This window comes from Mercenaria mercenaria, chromosome 18 (genome assembly GCF_021730395.1).
Source record: "Mercenaria mercenaria strain notata chromosome 18, MADL_Memer_1, whole genome shotgun sequence".
NCBI classification, from domain to species: Eukaryota; Metazoa; Mollusca; class Bivalvia; order Venerida; family Veneridae; genus Mercenaria; species Mercenaria mercenaria.
Window position 1 is genome coordinate 49,311,976 of NC_069378.1, and position 22,480 is coordinate 49,334,455.

The 22,480-nt window shown below is 35.6% G+C and overlaps 1 protein-coding gene across 4 annotated transcripts in view; it reads left to right on the forward strand.

Annotated features, from left to right (window-relative positions):
• The window catches only part of LOC123539285 (serum paraoxonase/arylesterase 2-like), a 42,464-nt gene extending 25,293 nt beyond the window's left edge, over positions 1 to 17,171 (forward strand). For all 4 annotated transcript variants that reach the window (XM_053529547.1, XM_053529549.1, XM_053529546.1 and 1 more), the window contains exons 5-9: positions 1,968 to 2,091; positions 3,836 to 4,039; positions 5,217 to 5,298; positions 8,090 to 8,227; positions 10,829 to 17,171. In XM_053529547.1, the coding sequence (XP_053385522.1) occupies positions 1,968 to 2,091; positions 3,836 to 4,039; positions 5,217 to 5,298; positions 8,090 to 8,227; positions 10,829 to 11,002 (722 nt within the window). In that variant the 3' untranslated portion in view covers positions 11,003 to 17,171. The remainder of the gene's footprint in view (positions 1 to 1,967; positions 2,092 to 3,835; positions 4,040 to 5,216; positions 5,299 to 8,089; positions 8,228 to 10,828) is intronic.
• Positions 17,172 to 22,480: the final 5,309 nt, after the last annotated feature.

The window sequence follows — 22,480 nt, forward strand, 5'->3', positions numbered from 1 at the left end:
TCGACAAAGTCTTTTGAGATAAAGCTTTGAAACTTTCAACACTTGTTACCATCATCATGGCCAGTTATAGACATGAGTACATAACTCCACAGTCCACATTTTGACAAAGTCTTTTGAGATAAAGTTTTGAAACTTTCAACACTTGTTTACCATCATCATGGCCAGTTATAGGCAAGATTACATAACTCCATCAAGGATTTTGGCTGAATTATGGCCCCTTTTGACTTAGAAATCATGGTTAAGTGTTTCGTACCAGTTCATATTTTGACAAAGTCTTTTAAGATAAAGCTTTGAATCTTTCAACACTTGTTTACCATCATTATGGCCAGTTATAGGCAAGAGCACATAACTCCATCAAGGATTTTGGCTGAATTAAGGCCCCTTTTGACTTAGAAATCATGGTTAAGTTTTTCGTACCAGTTCATATTTTGACAAAGTCTTTTGAGATAAAGCTTTGAAACTTTCAACACTTGATTACCATCATCATGGCCAGTTATAGGCAAGAGTACATAACTCCATCAGGGATTTTGCTGAATTATGGCCCCTTTCGACTTAGAAATCTTGGTTAGTATTTCGTACCAGTTCATATTTTGACAGTCTTTTTAGATAAAGCTTTGAAACTTTCAACACCTGTTTACCATCACCATGTCCAGTTATAGGCAAGAGTACATAACTCCATTAAGGATTTTGGCTGAATTATGGCCCCTTTTGACTTAGAAATCTTGGTTAAGTTTTTCGTACCAGTTCATATTTTTGTAAAGTGTTTGACATATGGTTTTGAAACTTTTAACACTTGTTTAGTATAATAGTCTCTATCTATAGGAAAGAGAAAATAACTCTGTCATCTATTTTGGCTGAATTATGGCCTTTTTGGACTTTGAAATTGGTTCTGTTTTCATACAAGTCCATGTTTTGTCAAAACTATTTGACATATGGCTTTTAAACTTTGAACACTTGTTTATCATTATGATTTCCATCTGTAGGCAAGAGTACATAACTATTTTGACTGAATTATGGCCCTTTTGGACTTTGAAATTGCCTCATATATTGCCATTTAGTGCAAGACTTATCGAAATCAAAGTAATACAGCAACATTGTGTGTCTAATCTATTTATTTCTTTTGTCTGAATATCCATGGAAATATTTTGACCCCATTCTTCAATCAATTCTTCGAATAGTCGAGCGCGCTGTCATCAGACAGCTCTTGTTTAATATGCTTTATATATATACCGGAAAATATCAGTGAAATAAAATTGACATTTTCACTGTTTCATTGAATATATATTTCAGTGAATACATCATTTTCAACTTTCACTGTTACAAAACTACACTTAAGTTCAGAAGTTTATGAATTAACATTAATTGGGAATTTTGATCTAATTAAGACTTCATTAAAGAAGAGGTATTTATTGCATGAACATAAAAGATGTACATACCTTCATATTAAGGTATCCAAGAAGTTTATAAATCACATAAAATTAGTAGATTTTAACTTTTTCTTACTGTGACATCACAATATTCTGTTGATGCCATGATATTACAAGTTGCTGTGCCACAAGATGTTATGCAGGCCAAATGTGTGAAATTTTGTGAAGCCGTTGAAAGAAACAGTGTATCTCAGACATGTATTTGGCATCATGAGATGACTTTACAGGACAAGTTATATAAATCTAGCTTGTATCTTAGTTTTGCAGATTTGAAATAAGTTTTCACATTCCCCACACATCTTTTACATACGGTAATAAGATGACCTGACAATGCAACTTTCATAACTCTGGCTTTCACTTTGGCAGAAAATTTTTCTGAAATAAGCGGGCCCCCCTTTTTCAACTTAAAAAGTTTTCAACATCTTCTTCAACATTTTGTCAGGAAAGATAACTGTTGTTTTGCAACATTTTCATTTAAGATAGCAGTTTGTTTTTCTCCAACATGCTCATGGAAGCTAACTCTTTTTTCACATTTTTCAGGAAAAATAACTCTTTTTGTTGTGAATCATACACCAGATGAAGACAGAATAGAAAGGTTTGAGTTTATTGAAGAAAAGATGATGCTTGAGCATGAACTCTCTTATATTGATGAAGCAATAAATATGTAAGTACTGTCTGTCAAAAAGAATACATTGCTAACACTTTTACCACAAACGATATCATAGGTAGCATCCAACTGGCTTGAGGCATGTCAGGCCTCAATTTAACGAAAAAAAATGAGTAATTGCTTAGCTAAGTCTGTTATTTCAAATGCTTGTTCTTGCACTTTATGTGTCTTCAATAATGACTTTGTCATCTATATCAGAACCGTATATGATTATTTCGTAGATGAACAGACAACAAATCTGAATTTTACAGAAAACGAAGTATAAAAATAAGAAATACATGTACATACTTAAACAGAAATATCATATTTGCGTGACTGAAATACTTACTGCAGACAAATACTGCTAACCATAGTTTAATTTAGCTACAAAATGTAAATACATTGTTATAGAAAAAATCTACATTAAATAACAACTTAAGCAATAGCCCAGTTTTAAAATAACAGACTTAAATAAGTAATCACTAAAGTTGTTTTGTGAAGTCGGGCCAAGAGTTCTACCAATGTGCCCACTCATGCCTGAATTAATGGCGGAACACCTTGGGTTTTCCAGCACAGTTGAAAGGTAGAAATTCGATATTGAGCCTTAATTTGTATTGGTGTGACTAAAAAACCCATCACAGCTAAGAAGTAAACTGACTTAAGATTTGAGCCACGCCATGAGAAAATCAGCATAGTGGCTTTGCGACCAGCATCCGCGGAGTCTGGTCAGGATCCATGGTGTTCGCAAACACACTATGTTGCTCTTCTCATGGCAAGGCTCATTTATGCTCAGAAATATATATGAGCCGCACCATGAGAAAACCAACATAGTGGCTTTGCGACCAGCATCCGCGCAGTCTGGTCAGGATCCATGCTGTTCGCTAACAGTTTCTCTAATTCCAATAGGCATTGAAAGCGAACAGCATGGATCCTGACCAGTCTGCGCGGATGCAAAGTGCTGGTCGCAAAGCCACTATGTTGGTTTTCTCATGGCGCGGCTCATATAATAAAATAAATGTAGCAAATAGGGGACTGTCTATCACAGAGGGTAAATCTTAATTGGTTTAACAACTAAGCGGTAGACAGCTACATATAAATATCACATGCTTGCGGTGTAAAAACTTATAATGTAACATGTGGCTTTGAAACTTTAAACACTTGCTTATCATCATGATTTCCATCTGTAGGCAAGAGTACATAACTCTGTGAACTTTTTTGGCTGAATCATGGCCCTTTTGGACTTGGAAATCAGTTGAATTTTTCATACCAGTCCATATTTTGTCTATTCTGTTTGTCAAAAACTTTGACACTTTGACCACTTGTTTACCATCATAAGCTACATATGTAGGCAAGACTACATAACTAGAACGAGGACTTTAGCTCAGTTATGACCCTTTTTGACACGGAAATTTTGCATACCATTCCATATTTTGTCTAAACTGTTTGATATATGGCTTTGAAACTCTGAACACTTGCTTACCATCATGGTTATGCATTACCAGATACAATGTTGTGCAAGACTTATCCGAATCCAGGTACATTGTTTGTTTTATCTATTTTTCTTCTTCTGTCTGAAAATCTCACTGACGGGTAATGTTTTGACCCCATACTTCCATCAGTTCTTCAAATAGTCGAGTGCGTGTCAGCAGACAGCTCTTGTTATGATTGTATATGTGTTCAAAAAGTCTGTTACTTTTCAGTTGATCATATTATCAATATTGCAATTAACAAAGACACATTTTAACATTGTTTATAATTTCAGAGCCAATGATGTAGCTGCTACAAGCGAAAACAGTTTCTACTTCACAAACTATTGTTATTCACGATCTTCTCTTGGTTACCTGATTGAGGCCATTGTTTTGCTACTTCCCTGGGGAAATGTTGTATACTTTGACGGGGCTCATTATTCTGAGGTTGTGGATGGACTACTTATGCCAAATGGAATATTGTTATCAAAAGATAAGAAGTATGTATTCTGCAACCATTTTGATTAAAGGATTAAACTTTCTGGATGATGTACCAGATCTTACTTGTTTCCTCAGCAAGTAGCTAACTTTTTCCCCATTTTAGTTGGAGGTTGTTGAGATATTACCAGATTGATTCATTTGCCAACATTTCGTCACCTCAACGCAACAAAGTCGTATCTTATTATAAATTTATATAGAGATACGACTTTGTTGCGTTGAGGTGACGAAATTTTGCCTGCGCCCACAAAGCTTAGTGGGCAGAGTGCAGGTCTGTTTATATTCAGATGTCAAGTTTGATCCACATTTGAAGTTTTTCTCCATGACCATTTATGATTCATGTGAAGAAGTTGATATTTACTTGCAGAGAACAAGTTAGAACTCTTACAGAATTCATGAACACAGGTTAGGCTAACTACCAGCTGTTATATAATTGAAATAATGTTGAAAAACCTAAAACAAATGGATAAACTTCGGGTTCGAACCATTGACACCATACTTCGTAGTCTTGCACTCTTCAGCTGAGTAAACCAGGAAAATGCTCTTAATGCAGATTGAAACATTGTTGAATACTAGTTCTGAATGTGTTATTTAATGTTTCTAGGTTAGGATTTTGTCAAGAAATATGTTTAAAGTATGCTAGCACATTTTCTCTCAAAGCTTTTCAGATGTTTTGATTGATTTTATTGTAAATTTTATGGAAGCACCGTAATATGACTGTTCATTGTTGAAACTAAATATAGGCTCATGGTAAGGGTGAAATATCTACATTTACTCCTCCCCACCTTTCCCAAATCGTTTTTTTTTTGATAAAAATCAGATAATCTCTGATACTATTATTTACACAGTTCTTGATGTTCTTTAGCCTGAGTAAAGTTGGTTTTAAAAAATACTTTAAAAGTAATAGCACACATTTGTGATGTCATACACCCGGTATGTAATTTCAACATGTATGTGAAAAAATGTTAAAATATTGATATTATATATTCTATGATAAATTTACAGAGCTTCAAAAACGAGTTTGTAACAGAAAATTTAAATCAGGACATCTTTAAGTATGAAAGCTAGTCATTTAAGCATTGTAATATGTGGCTTTTGTAACATAATTTAAATGTTTTTGACGTAAACTTTTCTTGTTCAAAGTTTGTTTGTAAATTGAGTGTTATATATCTTTTTCAGGTATGCTTATGTAGCGAATGGAATATTGTCTTCACTTAGTGTATTTGAAAGAGAGGCAAATAATCATCTGGAAATTTCACAGGTGAGGACACAACCAAATCTACTCCTCCCGATGTTGAATTTTTGCACATTTGCATATTGTCATTTTATACCAGTTAATGTAGTGTGCACTGTTTTTAGATTTTTATGCCCCCACCCACCCCACCCCCGCCATATCTTTTTTTTGCTGAGTGGTGGTGCTTAGAATTGCTCTCGTCTGTCCGTTGTCAATATTTGTATTATGCATATCTCAAAAAGTTATTTGACTTGAAGTCCTCAAATCTCATAGGATTGTTTTTCAGCTTGTACAAGTTGTGCATCTAGTGTTTGAGTTAGGAGCACCTATCCAGACCAGTTGTTGCCCTTGAGTCAAAAATATGCATAAAATGACAGGAATGGGGGCGCCAGTGTCCTGTGGATGTCATCTAGTTTTATTATGTTCCTTTTGTATTATTTATGTAAAGAAAAAATATGTTTATTTTCTTATTTATAAAACCATTGGTGCAACAATCCTTTTAGTGAGACTGCATGTGCAGTCTGATGTCATTCACAAAAATGTAAACAAATTGGCATATTTCAACAAAAAATACAGTTGAAACTCAAGGTCTCAAATTTCCAACTATCTCAAAGAAATTTTCAAGTCCCATCCCAAAACACGTGCACAAAATATAATTTTAAGTCAAATTTCTGTTATCTTGAAGTGAAATGCTTGATCCCATGGATTTGGAGATACCAGGTTTGAACTGTATATCAAAATTGGAAGTAAATTTTAAAAAAAAAACATTCAGTTATAACTAAGACAATTTCATTGCAGTAAAGGTTATAATTGAATAGACAAGCATGTGCTTTATTTGATTATGCCCCCCTTCGAAGAAGGAGGGGTATATTGTTTTGCAGATGTCGGTTGGTCGGTCGGTCGGTATGTAGATAAATCTGTTTCCGGATGATAACTCAAGAACGCTTGGGCCTAGGATCATGAAAGTTGATAGGGAGGTTGGTAATAACTTGCAGATGACCCCTAACGATTTTGAGACTAGAAGGTCAAAGGTCATGGTCACAGTGACCTGAAACAGTTAAACGGTTTCCGGATGATAACTCAAGAACACTTTGGCCTAGGATCATGAAAGTTGATAGGGAGGTAGGTCATGACCAGCAGATGACTCCTATTGATTTTGATATCAGTAGGTTAAAGGTCAAGGTCATAGTGACACGAAAAAGTTAAACGGTTTCCGGATGATAACTCAAGAACACTTGGGCCTAGGATCATGAAAGTTGATAGGGAGGTTGGTCATCACCAGCGGATGACCTCTATTGATTTTGAGATCAGTAGGTCAAAGGTCAAGGTCACAGTGACCTGGAACAGTTAAACGGTTTCCAGATGAAAACTCAAGAATGCTTGGGCCTAGGACTGTGAAAGTTGATATGGAGGTTGGTCATGACCACAAATGACCCCTATTGATTTTGATGTCAGTAGGTCAAAGGTCAAGGTCACAGTGACATGAAACAGTTAAACAGTTTCCGGATGATAACTTAAGAACGCTTGGGCCTAGGATCACGAAGCTTGATAGGGAGGTTGATCATGATCAGCAGACGACCCCTATAGATTTTGAGGTCAGTTGGTCAAAGGTCAAGGTCACAGTGACCCGGAACAGTTAAATGGTTTCCGGATGATAACTCAATAACGCTTGGGCCTAGGATCATGAAAGTTGATATGGAGGTTGATTATGACCAGCAGATGACCCCTATTATTTTGAGCTCAGTATGCCAAATGTCAAGGTCACATTGACCTGGAACAGTTAAACCGTTTCCGGACTTTAACTTGGGCCTAGGGGCACGAAACTTAATAGGAAGGTTGATCATGACCAGCAGATGACCCCTATTAATTTTGAGGTCAATAGGTTAAGGACAAGGTCACATTGACCCAGAACAGTAGAACTTTTGTGTACAGTGACCAAATAATTTCTGTTTCTTCTGCAATTACTGAATGCATCAAAGGGGCATTTCGTGTTCTACGAGCTCTTGTTTAAATATATTTCAATTTAAATCTAGTACAAGCAGGTCGTTGATTGGGTTTAAGGTCAAGGTCACTCCGGAAGATCAAAGATATAATGGATTTAATTTTTGTGCACTCCATACCTTCTTAACCATTGGGAAGATTTTCATAAAACTAACATCAGTTGTTGACCTGATCAAGACCATTTGCAAAGTGTACAACTCGGGTCACTAGGTCACACTTGAAGGTCAAGGTTCATGATCACAACATTTTACTTTCCCGTTATGATAGTTTGTTTGTTTGAGGTTTAACGCCGTTTTTCAACAGTATTTATGTAACAATGGGCAGTTAATCTAACTAGTGGATTCTATACCAATACAAGCCTGTTCTCCCGTCACTCCGCAAGTAACTGCCAACTTCTCCACATGAATCAGAGGTGGAGGACGAATGGTTTCAGACGCAATGTCTTTTATCAAATTGTCACAGAGAACATACACCTCATACGAGGATCAAACACAAGATCTTGCGATCAGTAAACCCGCGCTCTCCCTATTTAGCTAAGAAGATCTGCATGAAATAGATATTTAGGGGGGTTATAACCACTTTTAGTGAAAAATCAATAGAAGAAAATATCATAAATTTAAAAACAATAAACAAAGTGTAGATTTTGTCCAGGTTGGTCAATCTGAGCAGAGAAGATGTGTCTGTGTGGATATATATAGAGAGTTTGTCAATATTCCATTAAAATAGTATTTACAAATTCATTATACAGAATTTGAAAATACATGGTAGACTCACTACAAGTTTCCCACTCAAATAGATCTATATGTTCTATTTCCAGGAGTTCCAGTTACATGCTAGTCCAGATAATTTTTTGATTGAGCCTAAATCGGGAAATCTTCTTGTTGGTGTTCATCCAGTTCTGCACCAAACTGGTGCACATTTAGAAGCACCAGATTTACACAGGGCACCCACTAAGGTATGATGTTGCTTGTAAATGTAAGCATTTGAAACACCTAATTGCAGGTAACTGTTTAGGAAACTATCAATTCTGTATAAAACTTGAATGCTTTGTCCATTCTGACTTTTATCGGAAGAGATCGTACTCCATAAAATTAAAAATAAAATTGGACAATAGGCGTGGTTTACGTTTTAAATGGAACCACAAAGCTTCTTAGTCATCAAACCTACTCGGATAATACTTGTTTAAATTGAATTGAAATTATGGCTCTTTTATTCTGCGTAAAAATAATAGGATAAAGTATATGAGCAAGTAATTATTAAGCTGTACCTCAGTTACCCCAGTAACAGCTGTATGTATTGGATTGAAACTTTGTCCATTGCTTCCCAGTCATAAGACTATAATTGAAATAACCAAGTTAGATAAATCTTATTTGAATTTAATTCAGATTCTAGCCTTTTTTTCGATGATGAAAATTCAGTTTAATTTGTGCATGCAACTAACCATCAAGCTTCTCAGTTACATCTATATGTACTAGTCTGGTAGCTTCACGCAATGCCTCATTTGATATACTGGATAACTGTTTGTTAGGTTTAATAGAAATTTTGTGCCTTATTCTACTTAAAAAGTTATAATACTGTGTGCGACAGCTACCTATATTGGGTTGAATCTTCACAAGATACATTCCTCTCATAAAACTGAATTTCGTGCCCAAATTAGAGGATCTTGTTTGAAATTATTATTGTTTGCAAATTGCTTACTATTGCCATAATTTTATTAAAACTTAAATTTGTAATCATTTTTATTGAAATAACTTTGTTACGCAAGTCTTGCCATGGAAGTTGTCGATCTTACGGACATCTCTTGTTTAACATGCTACTACTAAATACACTCAAGAAAAGTAAAACAACGAATTATCCATTTATGGCATATATTTCATTCTTGCAACTTGTATGCACATATTTTGATACACTTTTATCAAATTTCATTAGATCTGATATGATGGTTTCGTTAGTGATTCCGGAAGCCTGACTTTGTCACATGTTAGAATTCTAAATATGTGGAAGCTTTCCAGTTGGCCTAGGGAAGTCGGTGGTTCTACCCAGGTGCCCACCATGCCTGAAACAATGCCGCGAGGAGCACCTGGGGTCTTCCTCCACCATAAAACGCTGGAATTCTCGCCATATAAACTAAATAGTGTCGGCGTGACTCTAAACCAAGCAAAAAAGACCAAACAAACCTAAAATTGTCACATGTGCATGAAGAGCTCGTGTTGTAATTCATATAAATACAAATACCACAGCATTTATTTACAGCAGTCACATGTTGATGAATGTTTAAATATATGGCAATCTCTTGAACTGCCATCATCAATGAATTATTAACATTTGCTCAATTATTACAAAATATAGCACATATTTATTAACAAAAAACAGGACCCGTTAAAATTCAGTTACCTCGGAAAGATGAAGTAACCGAAAGTAATCCAGGGAGAATACGATGTGGAACCTCGTTAAACACCAACACGTCAACGTTTTCAATCACGGATATTCGAAATACTTTACCGAATTTCGAATTTCTGTAATATACAAATAGCATGTGTCCCAGAACGAGTTTGATACAAAGGACATGCAGCGAGTGTCACAAAATATGGATGTTGCGTTTATACTTTTCCTGAGTGTACGCTAATCGCCAAAATTGAGGTAGAGCGACCGTTCTAATTGCAGGAGATTGGAGTTTCTTTTCCCAGCCACTTAAAACAAAAGACATGAAAAACGAAACTGATAACTCCCTTGTTTGGCACTCAGTATTTAAATGTGCTGTACGAGAGGTAAAGTTAGCCGTGGTAAATATTTCTGGATACCATACCTGTCACAGAAATGCTTAGCCTTCCTTACCTTTCACCTGCTCCGGTATGAATACTTCATCCCTTCTATCGTCAATCTGTATAAAGAAGGATAAGTTGTGCTAAATACATATTCCTAAGATAATTAGCTTTTTAGCTTTGTATCATAAGGATAAAGATATGCTAGATATGTATGTTTGTAAACATATATTCGTAAGATAATTAGCTTTTTAGCTTTGTTTCATGAAATATGCACATACGTGCACTGCGGAAATATTGCGTTACGTTTAGAAAGCAAGTTTATTCCACGAAAGAACGAGTACATGATGTAAAGCTTTAAATTTTTTGTAATTTTATTATTACTTTTATGGTATATACCGTCACCTCAGCGCAAGAAGTAGATAACTGCATTGACTTAAAGAAGGACTTATTCACTTTTTGCGCTAAGGTGACGATACGCTTGTTATGTCATAGATATGATCATTCAGATTTGCTTTTGGGTCTTCATCAGACCATCACCACCATTTGAACTAAAATTGGTTCAGTGTGACGTAACCTCCATACCAATAAAAATTAGAAATAAACATAATTATTTGCTCCTGTAAGTTACAATTATCTCCATTAATAAACTTGTATTTTTAAATGATGTCAGAAATACATACCGCTGATGAAATTTTCATATCTAATTGGAATAAATATTGAGGTCTTAGATACTTAGTTACACAGATTTTGAAACTGTTTGTAATAATCTTTACGATTGTTATACATTGTAGGTGTTGATGGTACACATGAAGAACAGCAGCTTTGCAGATGGTATTACAGAACTGTATTCCGACGAAGGAAATAATATATCTGCTGGCTCAGTGGCATCAGTTTATGATAATAAAATGCTTATTGGTTCTGTGGTTGATAAATTGTTATATTGTGAAGTGCGGACTTTAGAATAAGGTGGATTTATTTCTCAATCGACAGACTGGCCTCATTTTTCGTACATTGACTAGGATGATTGAAAAAAGAAAGAAATTTATATCTGGTAAAATGTTTTCAGTAGTAGTTTGGAAGTCAACGCATATTTATTTTGATTAAATTTTTGTTCACCGTTTCTGACATCAAAGTTATGAAATTCTGTTTAAGTATTAATATCCCATTTCTGCAAAAGGAATGCATCATTTAATAATTTTAAAAGTATTTGATGTGACAAAACTAATTTTCTAACATTTGCAGATCATTTAAATTTTCAGGGGTTTTCAAAACTACATAAAAGATTGCATTTTAAAGGTTCCATTGGTTGTTGAAGTATGTTTTGAAAACGTCTTTCATTGTTTAAGTTTTATTGTGCCCCCCTTCGAAGAAGGAGGGGTGTATTGTTTTGCAGATGTCTGTCGGTCGGTCGGTCGGTCCGTATGTAGACCAATCCGTTTCCGGATGATAACTCAAGAACGCTTGGGCCGAGGATCATGAAAGTTGATAAGATGGTTGGTCATAAACAGCAGATGATGCCTATTGATTTTGAGATGAGTAGGTCAAAGCTCAAGGTCACAGTGACCCAGAACAGTTAAACGGTTTCTGGATGATAACTCCAGAACGCTTGGGCCTAGGATCATGAAAGTTGATAGGATGGTTGGTCATGACCAGTACATGACCCCTATTGATTTTGAGATCAGTAGGTCAAAGGTCACAGTGACACAGAACAATTAAACGGTTTCCGGATAACTCGAGAACGCTTGGGACTAGGATCATGAAAGTTGATAGGGAGGTTGGTCATGACCAGCAGATGACCCCTATTGATTTTGAGGTCAGTAGGTCAGAGGTCATGGTCACAGTGACCAGGGACAGATTAACGGTTTCCGGATGATAACTCAAGAACGCTTGGGCCAAGGATCGCGAAATTTGATAGGGAGGTTGGTCATGACCAGCAGATGACCCCTATTGATTTTGAGATCGTTTCCAGCCGATAACTTGAGAACGCTTGGGCATAGGATAACAAAATTTAATAGGGAGGTTGGTTATGACAGCAGATGACCCCTATTGATTTTGAGGTCTGTAGGTCAAAGGTCAAGGTCACAGTGACCCGGAACAGTTAAAATGTGTCCTGACGATAACTTGAGAATGCTTGGGCCTAGGATAACCAAACTTAATAGAGAGGTTTGTCATGAACGTAAGTTGTTCGTAAGTCGGTATCACAGTACCTACTAATTGTAATGGATTGAAACTTCACGCATTTGTTCACTGTGATATGATAGTTTAACATGCAATTCAAAATAATGCCCTTTTCTCAGCTTTGCTAATCTTTGTTTAAGTTGGTTTCTTAGTATCCGCAGGTTTATTATTTCTGCTCTGCATTTTTACAAAATTATTTCCCTTTAGGACGTTAATAATCAATTAACAAAGCAATTTAAATGGAACAGCTGTTGAATAGTGGAACGTTGCTGCCGTCCGACAGCTCTTGTTTATTTTGTGCTTCATAAGATGAACACGAATTGGCTTAAATATGCAATTAAAAAAATCTTAAAAGAGATGTAGTTTACAAGGGAAATACCGCCATAACAAACTACTTTAATTCATTTTACCCCCGTTTGAGTTCTTGAGAATGATGCGTAATACCAATATATTCATAAAACTTTCCTAAAGTAATCGACGGAAAAGATGATCATGCATTTATTGGTTTTATTATGCTATTTTATTTTTACTTGCCTATCATATTCTATAGATCATTTCGCATGAACTACAGAAATATTAACTCATGTCTTAAATACTTGCATTGTATTTCCTTTCCATTTGTTAACAAGGTTTGCTTATATATTTCGTTAAATTTATTTAATCATCTTCCCGGTCATTTATTTCACAGTTTGACTGTACAACAGTTACTGTGACGTCGTCTAAGAAAGTTCTCCATGACTACATACATGTGTAAACTGCGGCATGTTACCACTTAGTGGCCTTATCATAATTTTAGCGCATTTCTTTTTGAAGTTCATATAATTTGAAAAATAACGAATAGCGAGAATATAAATATTAAATGTTTTTTTATTAGATTCGAAAATTAAAATATAAGGAAATTTCTCGAGAGCAACTGAGGAGCTTAAATTCAAAGGTGATTAAATTGTTGATTTGAAGTAAAATATATTTGTACTTTGATTGAAACTACAAAGATTAACATATCTTATCAATGTTATTTGTGTCTGTCATAGCAGTAGTCTGTACAAATATATTACTAAATTGTTAAAGTGATTGTGTACTGTATGTAAACAATTGTTTTCATTTTAAGTTTTTTAACTTTTCGACCAACCAGTCATCACATGACAACCATGTATAATATATATTTGCTCTATTCTTTTGAGTTTTGATCAGTTCAGATCTTAAAAATATTATATACATTTTTACATGACAAAATTGACCTTTTTGTTAGATATATTTTGCTGTTATTCCATTTTACCCCTGTTACTAATTCCTTTTTGTGTATGTATTTGTTATACAATTGTTGATTACCATGATTATATGTTTCCGCTGTCTTTTACATGGAAACTTGTCACATGTTTTTATTGTCAGTTTTCTTGTATGTGAAAGGGTGATTGAATGTATGACACAGATTTAGGCTTAAATGACCTATACTGAGTACATCTAGAAACGCAACGCTTGGTCTACAGTCAATATTTTTTAACCGACGATGTCTTGCATTGGTAATTGCAAATGGTGGTTTTACGAGTTATTAATTATGTGCCTGTTCAAAAGTGAATTCGGAACTTTGATATAATTCAAATATACTTGTACAAAGAAGTTACAAAGGAAAGTATGAAAAACTCAAGGGTATAAACGTTGCGTTTCTAGGTGTACTGAGCATATATGGTGTACCATAGCTGTGTTATTTCATGTTTATTTACTTGATAATGTATAAGTTTATAACGTAATATTGTATCTAGGGTAGATCCTGGTGATTGTTAGACGCAGCGGGCGTGCTCCACCCTAAAATCCTGCAGGCACATATGTTCCGATAACAGTGACGTATTGCCTATTTTTTCCTTCTTAATTAGATAAAAAAACGTCGAAGACAGCAAAATTAGCGTTTTCCTCCGCACGAAAATTTTGCAATTAGTTTTCAGTACTTTTTAAAATCTCTCGAACATGTCGCCAACTGCGAAAGTGTGTAATTTACAGTTAGCCCACAAAAAGCATTTTGGCGAAGTGTTTGAAAAAAAGTACTGAAAACTGATGACAGACGCTTTGTACAGAAGAAAGCACTCGTTTAGTTGTCTTCGACGCACTTTTTTTTATGAAAATCTGTGGAGTAATAAAAATATAGGCACAATGTTTCCTGAATCAGGACATTTCTCCATTAGTACGGTATTCAAAAGTCACATGGATTGGCCGCCCTGATAAAGTTTGCATAATAAGTAGAAGTTGTTTTGATTATTTTTAGCTCACTTGAGCTCAGAATGCTTACGGTGAGCTTTTAGTATGATTTAAACATCCGTTTGTATGGCATCCACAAATTATTTAAAGAAGTTCTCCTACTAAACATGCACCACGTGAAGGATTACCATCAAACTTGGTCTGTAACATCCTAGTAAGGTCCTGCCCTTGTGTTATAATTTGGAAATAGCATGCATAATATTTTTATTATAAATTTATATCTTATTGATAAAAATAGCCTCCATGAATTAATTAGTTTTTCCTAACATTCTACTTTTTGCCTAATTTTGTTTGTGCCATATGACATCATTTTTCTGTAGATGTATGATGGTTCCTACACCACGTATTCCTCTACAATCTTCTAGTCAATCTACCGTTATAGTGCATTGCATTGAAAATTGATTTAGGGACAAGTTCCAATGATGTTGGCAATAACACAAAAATAATCTGATCTGACTTGCGGTTCCACTGACAAATACATGTAGGATAATAAAATGAAATTTTAATGAATGTTCTGCATTTATTAGTCCCGTACTGGTTGAAAACCAGTTTTGGGGACTACAAGAATGCGCTTTTCCGTCCGTCCGTCATTCCGTCATTCCGTCCGTCCGTCCGCAATTTCGTGTCCGGTCCATAACTCTGTCATCCATGAAGGGATTTTAATATTACTTGGCACAAATGTTCCCCATGATGAGACGATGTGTCATGCACAGCTTTCAGACCCCTACCTCAAAGGGCAAGGTCACATTTTGAGGTCAAAGGTCAACAGGGCGTTTTTCCTATCCGGTCTATAACTCTGCCATCCACGAAGGGATTTTAATATTACTTGCACAAATGTACCTCATAATAAGACGATGTGTCATGCACAACTTTCAGATCCCTACTTCAAAGGTCAAGGTCACACTTGGCAGTCAAATATTAACATCGCATGAACAGGGTCTGTTTCGTGTCTGGTCCATTACTCTGTCATCCATGAAGGGATTTTAATATTACTTGGCACAAATGTTCCCCATGATGAGTAGATGTGTCACATGCAAAACCCGGACCCCTAGCTGAAAGGTCAAGGTCACACTATGAGGTCAAATGTCAATATGTTTTTTTTCCTGTCCGGTCCAGACTCTGACATCCATCAAGGGATTCTTATATTACTTGGCATAAATGTTCCCCATGATGAAACGAAGTGTCATGCGCAACACCCAGAACCCTAGCTTAAAGGTCAAGGTCACACTTGGAGATCAAAGGTTAATGGGACATTTTTGCTGTCCGGTGTATAACTTTGGCATGCAAAACAGGATTTGAATATTACTCGGCACAAATGTTCACCACTATGAGAGGGAGTGTCATGCACACGAACCTGGTCCCTAGGTCAAAGGTCAAGGTCACACACAGATGCCAAAGGTCAGATACAAGAATGACTTTGTCTGGAACAATTCTTCTTCATGCATGGAGGTATTTTGGTGTAACTTGGCATAAATGTTCACTAACATGAGACAGATTGTTGTGCGCAAGAACCACATCCCTAGGTCTAAGGTCAAGGGCACACTTAGAGGTCAAATGCCAAATTCAAGAATGACTTTGTCCGAAGCATTTCTTCTTTATGCATGGAGGGATTTTGATGTAACTTGGCACAAATGTTCATAACCATGGGGCACTCTTGTTTTTCAGAATTATTTTCCTTTTTGTTACTGTAAATAGCTTATATTGTAACTTACTTATTACAGGCCGTAGAGACCAGTTTTCTGTGGTACAACGTGCATATTACATCTAATTTTTAGGTGTTTTTTGACCTATCCCTACCTGGTAAAAAGTTTTTTGTGGATTTTTTTTTTTTTTAAAAAAACGTTACCTTTTTGATAATCGGCCAAAATGCTATATGAAAACAACTATAGGATTTTTTTTCTCTATAAATAACGTTTACTTACTTTTTTGATAATTGGCCAAAAATGCTATATGAAAACAACTATAGGGTTTTATATATACAAATTTTAATCCAAGTCTTTGGTTTATAACATAATGTATATATAGTACAATATTGTTTATACATCATTGACAGATATCAGTTCATTATGCTATACTGCAGTAGAGAAAATTAGGTGCCTTTCAGTAGGGGACTTTGTATTGCATGGCAATACTTCATTCACTTGTTATTATTTAAAATATTTATTTCGATAATTAATGACCATTTTCTGTAACAGTGTAAAAGTTTACAACAGACAGCATCCGCTGATTACTTGTGTGTGATTAGGTCTCATAGTGATGCTGATAGATCATTTTGCCAGGACTTGTACATGAAATAACGATGATGCATTAGTAACGATAAATTCTGAATTGCGAAAGGTGGGCCAGATTTTTATACATTTATTTACAAGATAAAAAGATAATTATGTGAAGAGTGGATTCATAACTTTGGATATAACTTAAATATCAAAACATAGCGACGTTAAACCCAACAAAATAAATAAATAAATGAACGGTCTCAATAGGGCTGGGCAGGGAACCAGAGCTGCACAATGTACTGTTTTATTCCTTTGATGCTTTAGAACACTCAGCTTGACTAAGTGTGCGATAAATGAGATAATTTTAATCGAAAGAAATCGTAAAAAGCGGGTCAGCAATTTTGTTTAGTATATAGTTGTAATATGTGTGTCCCAAATTATAAAAAATCCTTTACTGTTATATTAAGCAGCATTAAAACCTTTAAAAGAACTTCTTATTTGTTGTTGCTAAAACCATGTCAGCAGTCGTGCAAATATGTTCAGTAAGTGACCCGGTGGTTGTGGGTTATTTGTGCCATTTCGTTGTTATGACGCCCGCCAGACGTCGGCTTACCGCCTTTCAGAATAAAACGATAATACTTAATTGGAGCTAAATGATGGACAGGTATGATTTAATTGCTATTGAATATTTGTTGGTTCCTAATAAAGTGTCACCACAGGGAATTGCTCATTCCTACCCCCTCGCTGACCACGACCCCTCGACCTTAATCAATTAGCGAGTTCGAAATATACGTGTGTGCGTGCCGGTTCGTCCACTTTTTCCAGATTATAATTTTGTCATACATTGGGAAAATGCTAAATCCTTGCCACAGTAAGATTGAGTGCCACGAGCAAACACCAGATCCCGATCTGATTTGTCAATGTCACACTCTTTTCACGCGAGGCAACGTTTGGCGAGGTGACTCTGTGGGGCGACGTTCGGCAGGGTGACATTTTGCGGGGCGCCATAACGTTTGTCGTCGTGTAGCTGTGAAATAACCTGTCGCCATAGGTGTGATATATAAATCTGATAAAATATATACTTTAATGTCTGCAATTATGTATAAACATGTCAAAGTGTCTTGCAGCCTTTATATTTCCACCTTTTTAATCAGAATTAAGTATAATCATTTAGTTATTGTTATATGTTTAATTAACTGTTACATGGCTGAAATAGAAATTAAAAGAATATGCAGTATGGAATAAATTTTCCCATAAATGCCTTAAATACTGCTAGGAGGAGCACACTCCTCCGCCATTAAAATCTGGAAGAAGTAAGGGCAATGGAAAAGCCACATTCGAAGCCGCTCATACAACACCCCGCATCGAAATATGTCGTCAAAATAACTTCTTGTAATTGCGGATACTTATTTAACAGTAATCTTAATTATTCGGCTCGATTTATCTTATAAAACACCTTTATGAACAAGATTGATTATTGTGCGTCAGTGACTGTCAACATAAAATCACCTTCTTTACTGATGGTTTCTGTATCATTACGGGGATGGTACCCAGATGTCCACCAAAATACTTCCTGAAGAAGATTTAACTAAACCATTAAGAAACTGAAACCAAAAGCATTAAGAAGTCAATTAAGCAGTCTATATTCTAAACACAAACCAAGTCGTGAATGACCCGCTTTTTAACATAACAGATACGGAAAACCACACAGAAAGTGCAGACAGAATTACCCTAGTATGGAGACAGTACCTAAAATTTTAAAGTATGAAAAGCAATTAAAAAGTTAACTTTGGTTGTTTAAACATTTAAGACGGAATATAATGCATAAGTCTTGATTTGATCATTTTGAAGCATACTGTTTAAGATTTCCTTAAGTTTTTATTTAATTTCCATGTAGCCCCTCTTGCAGACAATCCTACCTGTCAAGTCATTGACCAATCTTTAATCCCCAATTATACCTGGATTATTGTGGGAAGAACTTAAATCAATGCAAAAAAAGTCAAATACATGATTATTGTATGACATCGTAAAATGTTTTAATTCTAATAAAATTTATTCAGATCCACTATTGAATCTGAAATTAGATATAACGTTATTTCTACCATATCACACATCATATATTAATTAAAACAAGAAAAAAAAACTCCAGCATTTACCATGAAATTTGAAATTACAATGAAATGACTTATCATTAAGGTTTTCACCATACAGTTACTTCATTCTTCATATCAACTGGTGTCATTACAGGCGTACAGGTTAATGCAGGGAAGGATTATTATTTGTGTCATTGATTGATCTCTAGTATTATCAGTGTGGGGGAACACGTGACTTAAAAGGGCAGCTTACACGGAAAAATGGCCGATAATTTCTCCGATTCGCAAGGAAAATCCAGGTATTTTATTTTGATCAACCTTTGTTTAGATGTTCTAATATATCCTATCATATGCCCCCTACCTTCCGATTACCTCCGGTACCCATACTTTGTTCCATTCACCTATATTTATCGAGAACACTTGGGAAGTTTGAATACATTCGCAAGTTTTGGAATGACGCTATCCACGGACGGATACAGTTTTGTCCAGAAAATACAAATTACTGAAGTAAATGACTGTACAATTACATGAAAAGTTAACCAAATACACTGTTCAGCCTAAACATGTAAAGAACTGGCAAAAAGCAAAGCTGCCAAAAAGAGAATGTCGAAATCTACGAAATGGCGCTGAACACGTACATAGTCTTCGAAGGTGCTGTGCACGTACAGGAGCAACTATTCTATTTTATATTAAAGAAATACTAATGTTGCCGCGAGGCTTCTGTATTTACAGCACACTATATGATTGTTTTTCGTAATAAATAACATTGTGACGTCTCAGCTTTAATACTTCACCGTTGTTTCAGGCACCGATGTCAAATAATATTCTTTCGGAATTCACAAGGATTCAAAAGTCTTTGGGTAGATAAAAGCACAAAATATGATTGTATTGTTTAAACACAACAGAGAATATTGGCAGAAAACACTGATCTCACTCGGTCATAGCTGTGTAAAAGAATTTACTGGAAAACATTTGAATATACAACACTATTTATCATATAAAGTGAATCTACTATGCCTTCGAGTTATGAATAAGGAAACTGATTTGTCAGATTTATTTTCTTTTGCAGGGGCATTCCTTTCCCGCCATACATGTGTTGGCACATAATCTAGGAGTTCGGTGGCATGCTCCCCGGAAAATTGTTTGGTATTCAAATGCCATGTGATACATTCTGAGCACATCAGAGTACCTCTCCAGCAACATATGATTGGCAATTTATTTTATAAATTTATTTTGACTTTTTTTCCAGACTTTGAAAATGTGGTCAGAAGCCGGTACTGACCTATTTCACCCACAGTTTCCCGAAGAACGACTTAGAGGCACTGAGAAATAACAATGCAAAATAGGCAGAACTGACCTGGTTTTTATTTGTCTCTATTTAATTCAGCGACCATTTCCACAACACTTATTTTTGAAAAAAAACATCTTGGACTACACTTTTGAGAAACTAGAGTTTTACATTTGATTTCCCTCAGTTAAAAATACTACATCATGCACAAAATCGTACCAATAATGGTCTTGACTTTTAGCTATTCAAATTTCACCATTGGGTTCAGTTATTTATTCATCATTTCTAACGACCGCTACAATATGTTGTTTGCATTTAACAATAATTATTCGGTAACTTTTGTCTGATATAGAGGGAAAAGGTCTAATTTATAGAATCGTAAAGAGCTGGCATTGGGTCAGAAAAAGTCCATATTCAGCATTTTCTTGAAGAGAAAGCATTTAAAACGTGGTCTACATCTTTGCAAACATCCTTTTAAATGTGTATAGAGCTAGTAAAACATTCTATCACTTGTCATTGTTGAACGAAAGTAGTTCTTGTATGCTTTCATTTTACTGAATGAGCGTTCGCAAAATGCAGATGTTGGAGGCATATTCAGAAGCACAAACAGAATAGTGCTTACACACGGAGGGGTCTGAAGTCTGTGGTTTCTGACTGGCAATATTCAAGTGTAGTTTCTACTTTGTTACCTAATTTTTAAATATCTGAAATGTGCTATGAAGGTCTGGTGAATATGCGGTGTAGATAGGCACTGGCACCTCTGACTTGTTTTCAGTAGATTTTGGCAGCAAAACGGACTTCATTTTGTTGAATGTGAGTTGCCATTTCTAGACAAAATGGCCTAAAAATACATTGATACCATAAACTCAAAGTAATCCAAGACAGATTCTGCATCATGGTTGTCTGTATGCATTTACCTTCCAACACGCCTGTATATAGATGTTTTAGTGCCGAAATCTCTGATATACGCATTGCCTTTTTGTATCGGACAAGCCACACTGCTGAGTCATTCCGCTCAGTCGAGAAAACTTTTATCTTGATCTCTGTAACGGCATTTAGTAAGTCCATATCTTCCTTCTGAAAAAAAAGGCTCGTTAGCGCTACGATGGTACTCTACACATTTTCAGATTCAAAAGAAATGACAAAGTCAAATCTAAGAACTGCAGCAAGATACTAGCCTGCCTTCTCATTTCCATCTTCATGCAGTATTTTCTGAGCAAGGATTATCACTGGAAAGGCCCGACTTGACCACAGAGACTCAGAAAGGATTCGCTTTTAATGCGTTTTTCTAATTCCTCCCTTGGAACTGTGTCCCTTGCCAGTTCCTCGGTAAACGCCACCGATCATTCAGCTGAGTAATCGAACAGAAAGCTTATATCTTGCACAGTTGACATCAAGGTTTTGAGACATGTGATTTTAGAACTGTGTACTAAGGCTAAATTCAAACAATGAGCTTTGCAATGTATATCAGTTGCGTCCGTAGCTCTTTCTTTTATAAGCGTTTGCCCTCCACGGTATTTTTATGTTTAATGCCCCATCATAGCATTGCGCTCTTAACTTTAGAATACCTAGATCAGCTTCTTACAAGAAATCCAAGATATTGCGATTAACTTCAACACCTTTGATAGATTTGCAGTCAATAAATCATATAGGAAGTCTTTACAGAGGCACATTTATCACCAGTCGACCTAATCCTAATGCATAGCGAAAGGTGTTTCTTGGTTGATTTGTTAGTTGCATCGTCAACAATGATGGCAAATAAAGGAGCATTTATACAGTCCGCTTACAGTTTTTCTCATATTTGATTAAAGCAAATTCTCGTTATCTCATTTTGAATGTCAGGAGATGCGTATTTTGAATTAGATCTCTATATGTGCATTGTCAGATTTTGTTGTTGTTGTTTTTTTTAAACTATACTGTGCATTGCCCAAAAGCTCCTTTTGAATTTCACCATCTTGCGCAAATATGTTTAGCATTGTCATGAAGTTGCTACCCTCTTCCGTATGGCCATGTGTCGCTATATTCTGCTCAATACAAACAACAGTAACCTTTATTATTTCTCCTATTACGTGTCTGTTTCTTTGTACTAAATTCTTTGTTGATTCAGATATTTTCTTGCTTACCGAATTATTTTTTTCCTGTCTTGATAGTCGTATAATAACTTCCCTCTAGGACCGACGAAACTTGGTGATAGGATTCTGTGTAACATCTTTTGAGCCAGCTAAAAAAAATTCTTCGAATCTATGTAATACTGGTAGCTCTAATATGAAGGTTTTCTTCCTACCGCCAACAAACATAGTGAAAATATGTAAATAAAAACATGACTTTCATATGAATTTACACAAACTAGGGAAAAAAATTATGTAACATCCATCATCCTTTTCACCCTCGTATTCTAATTGCATTTTTTTTGGCATT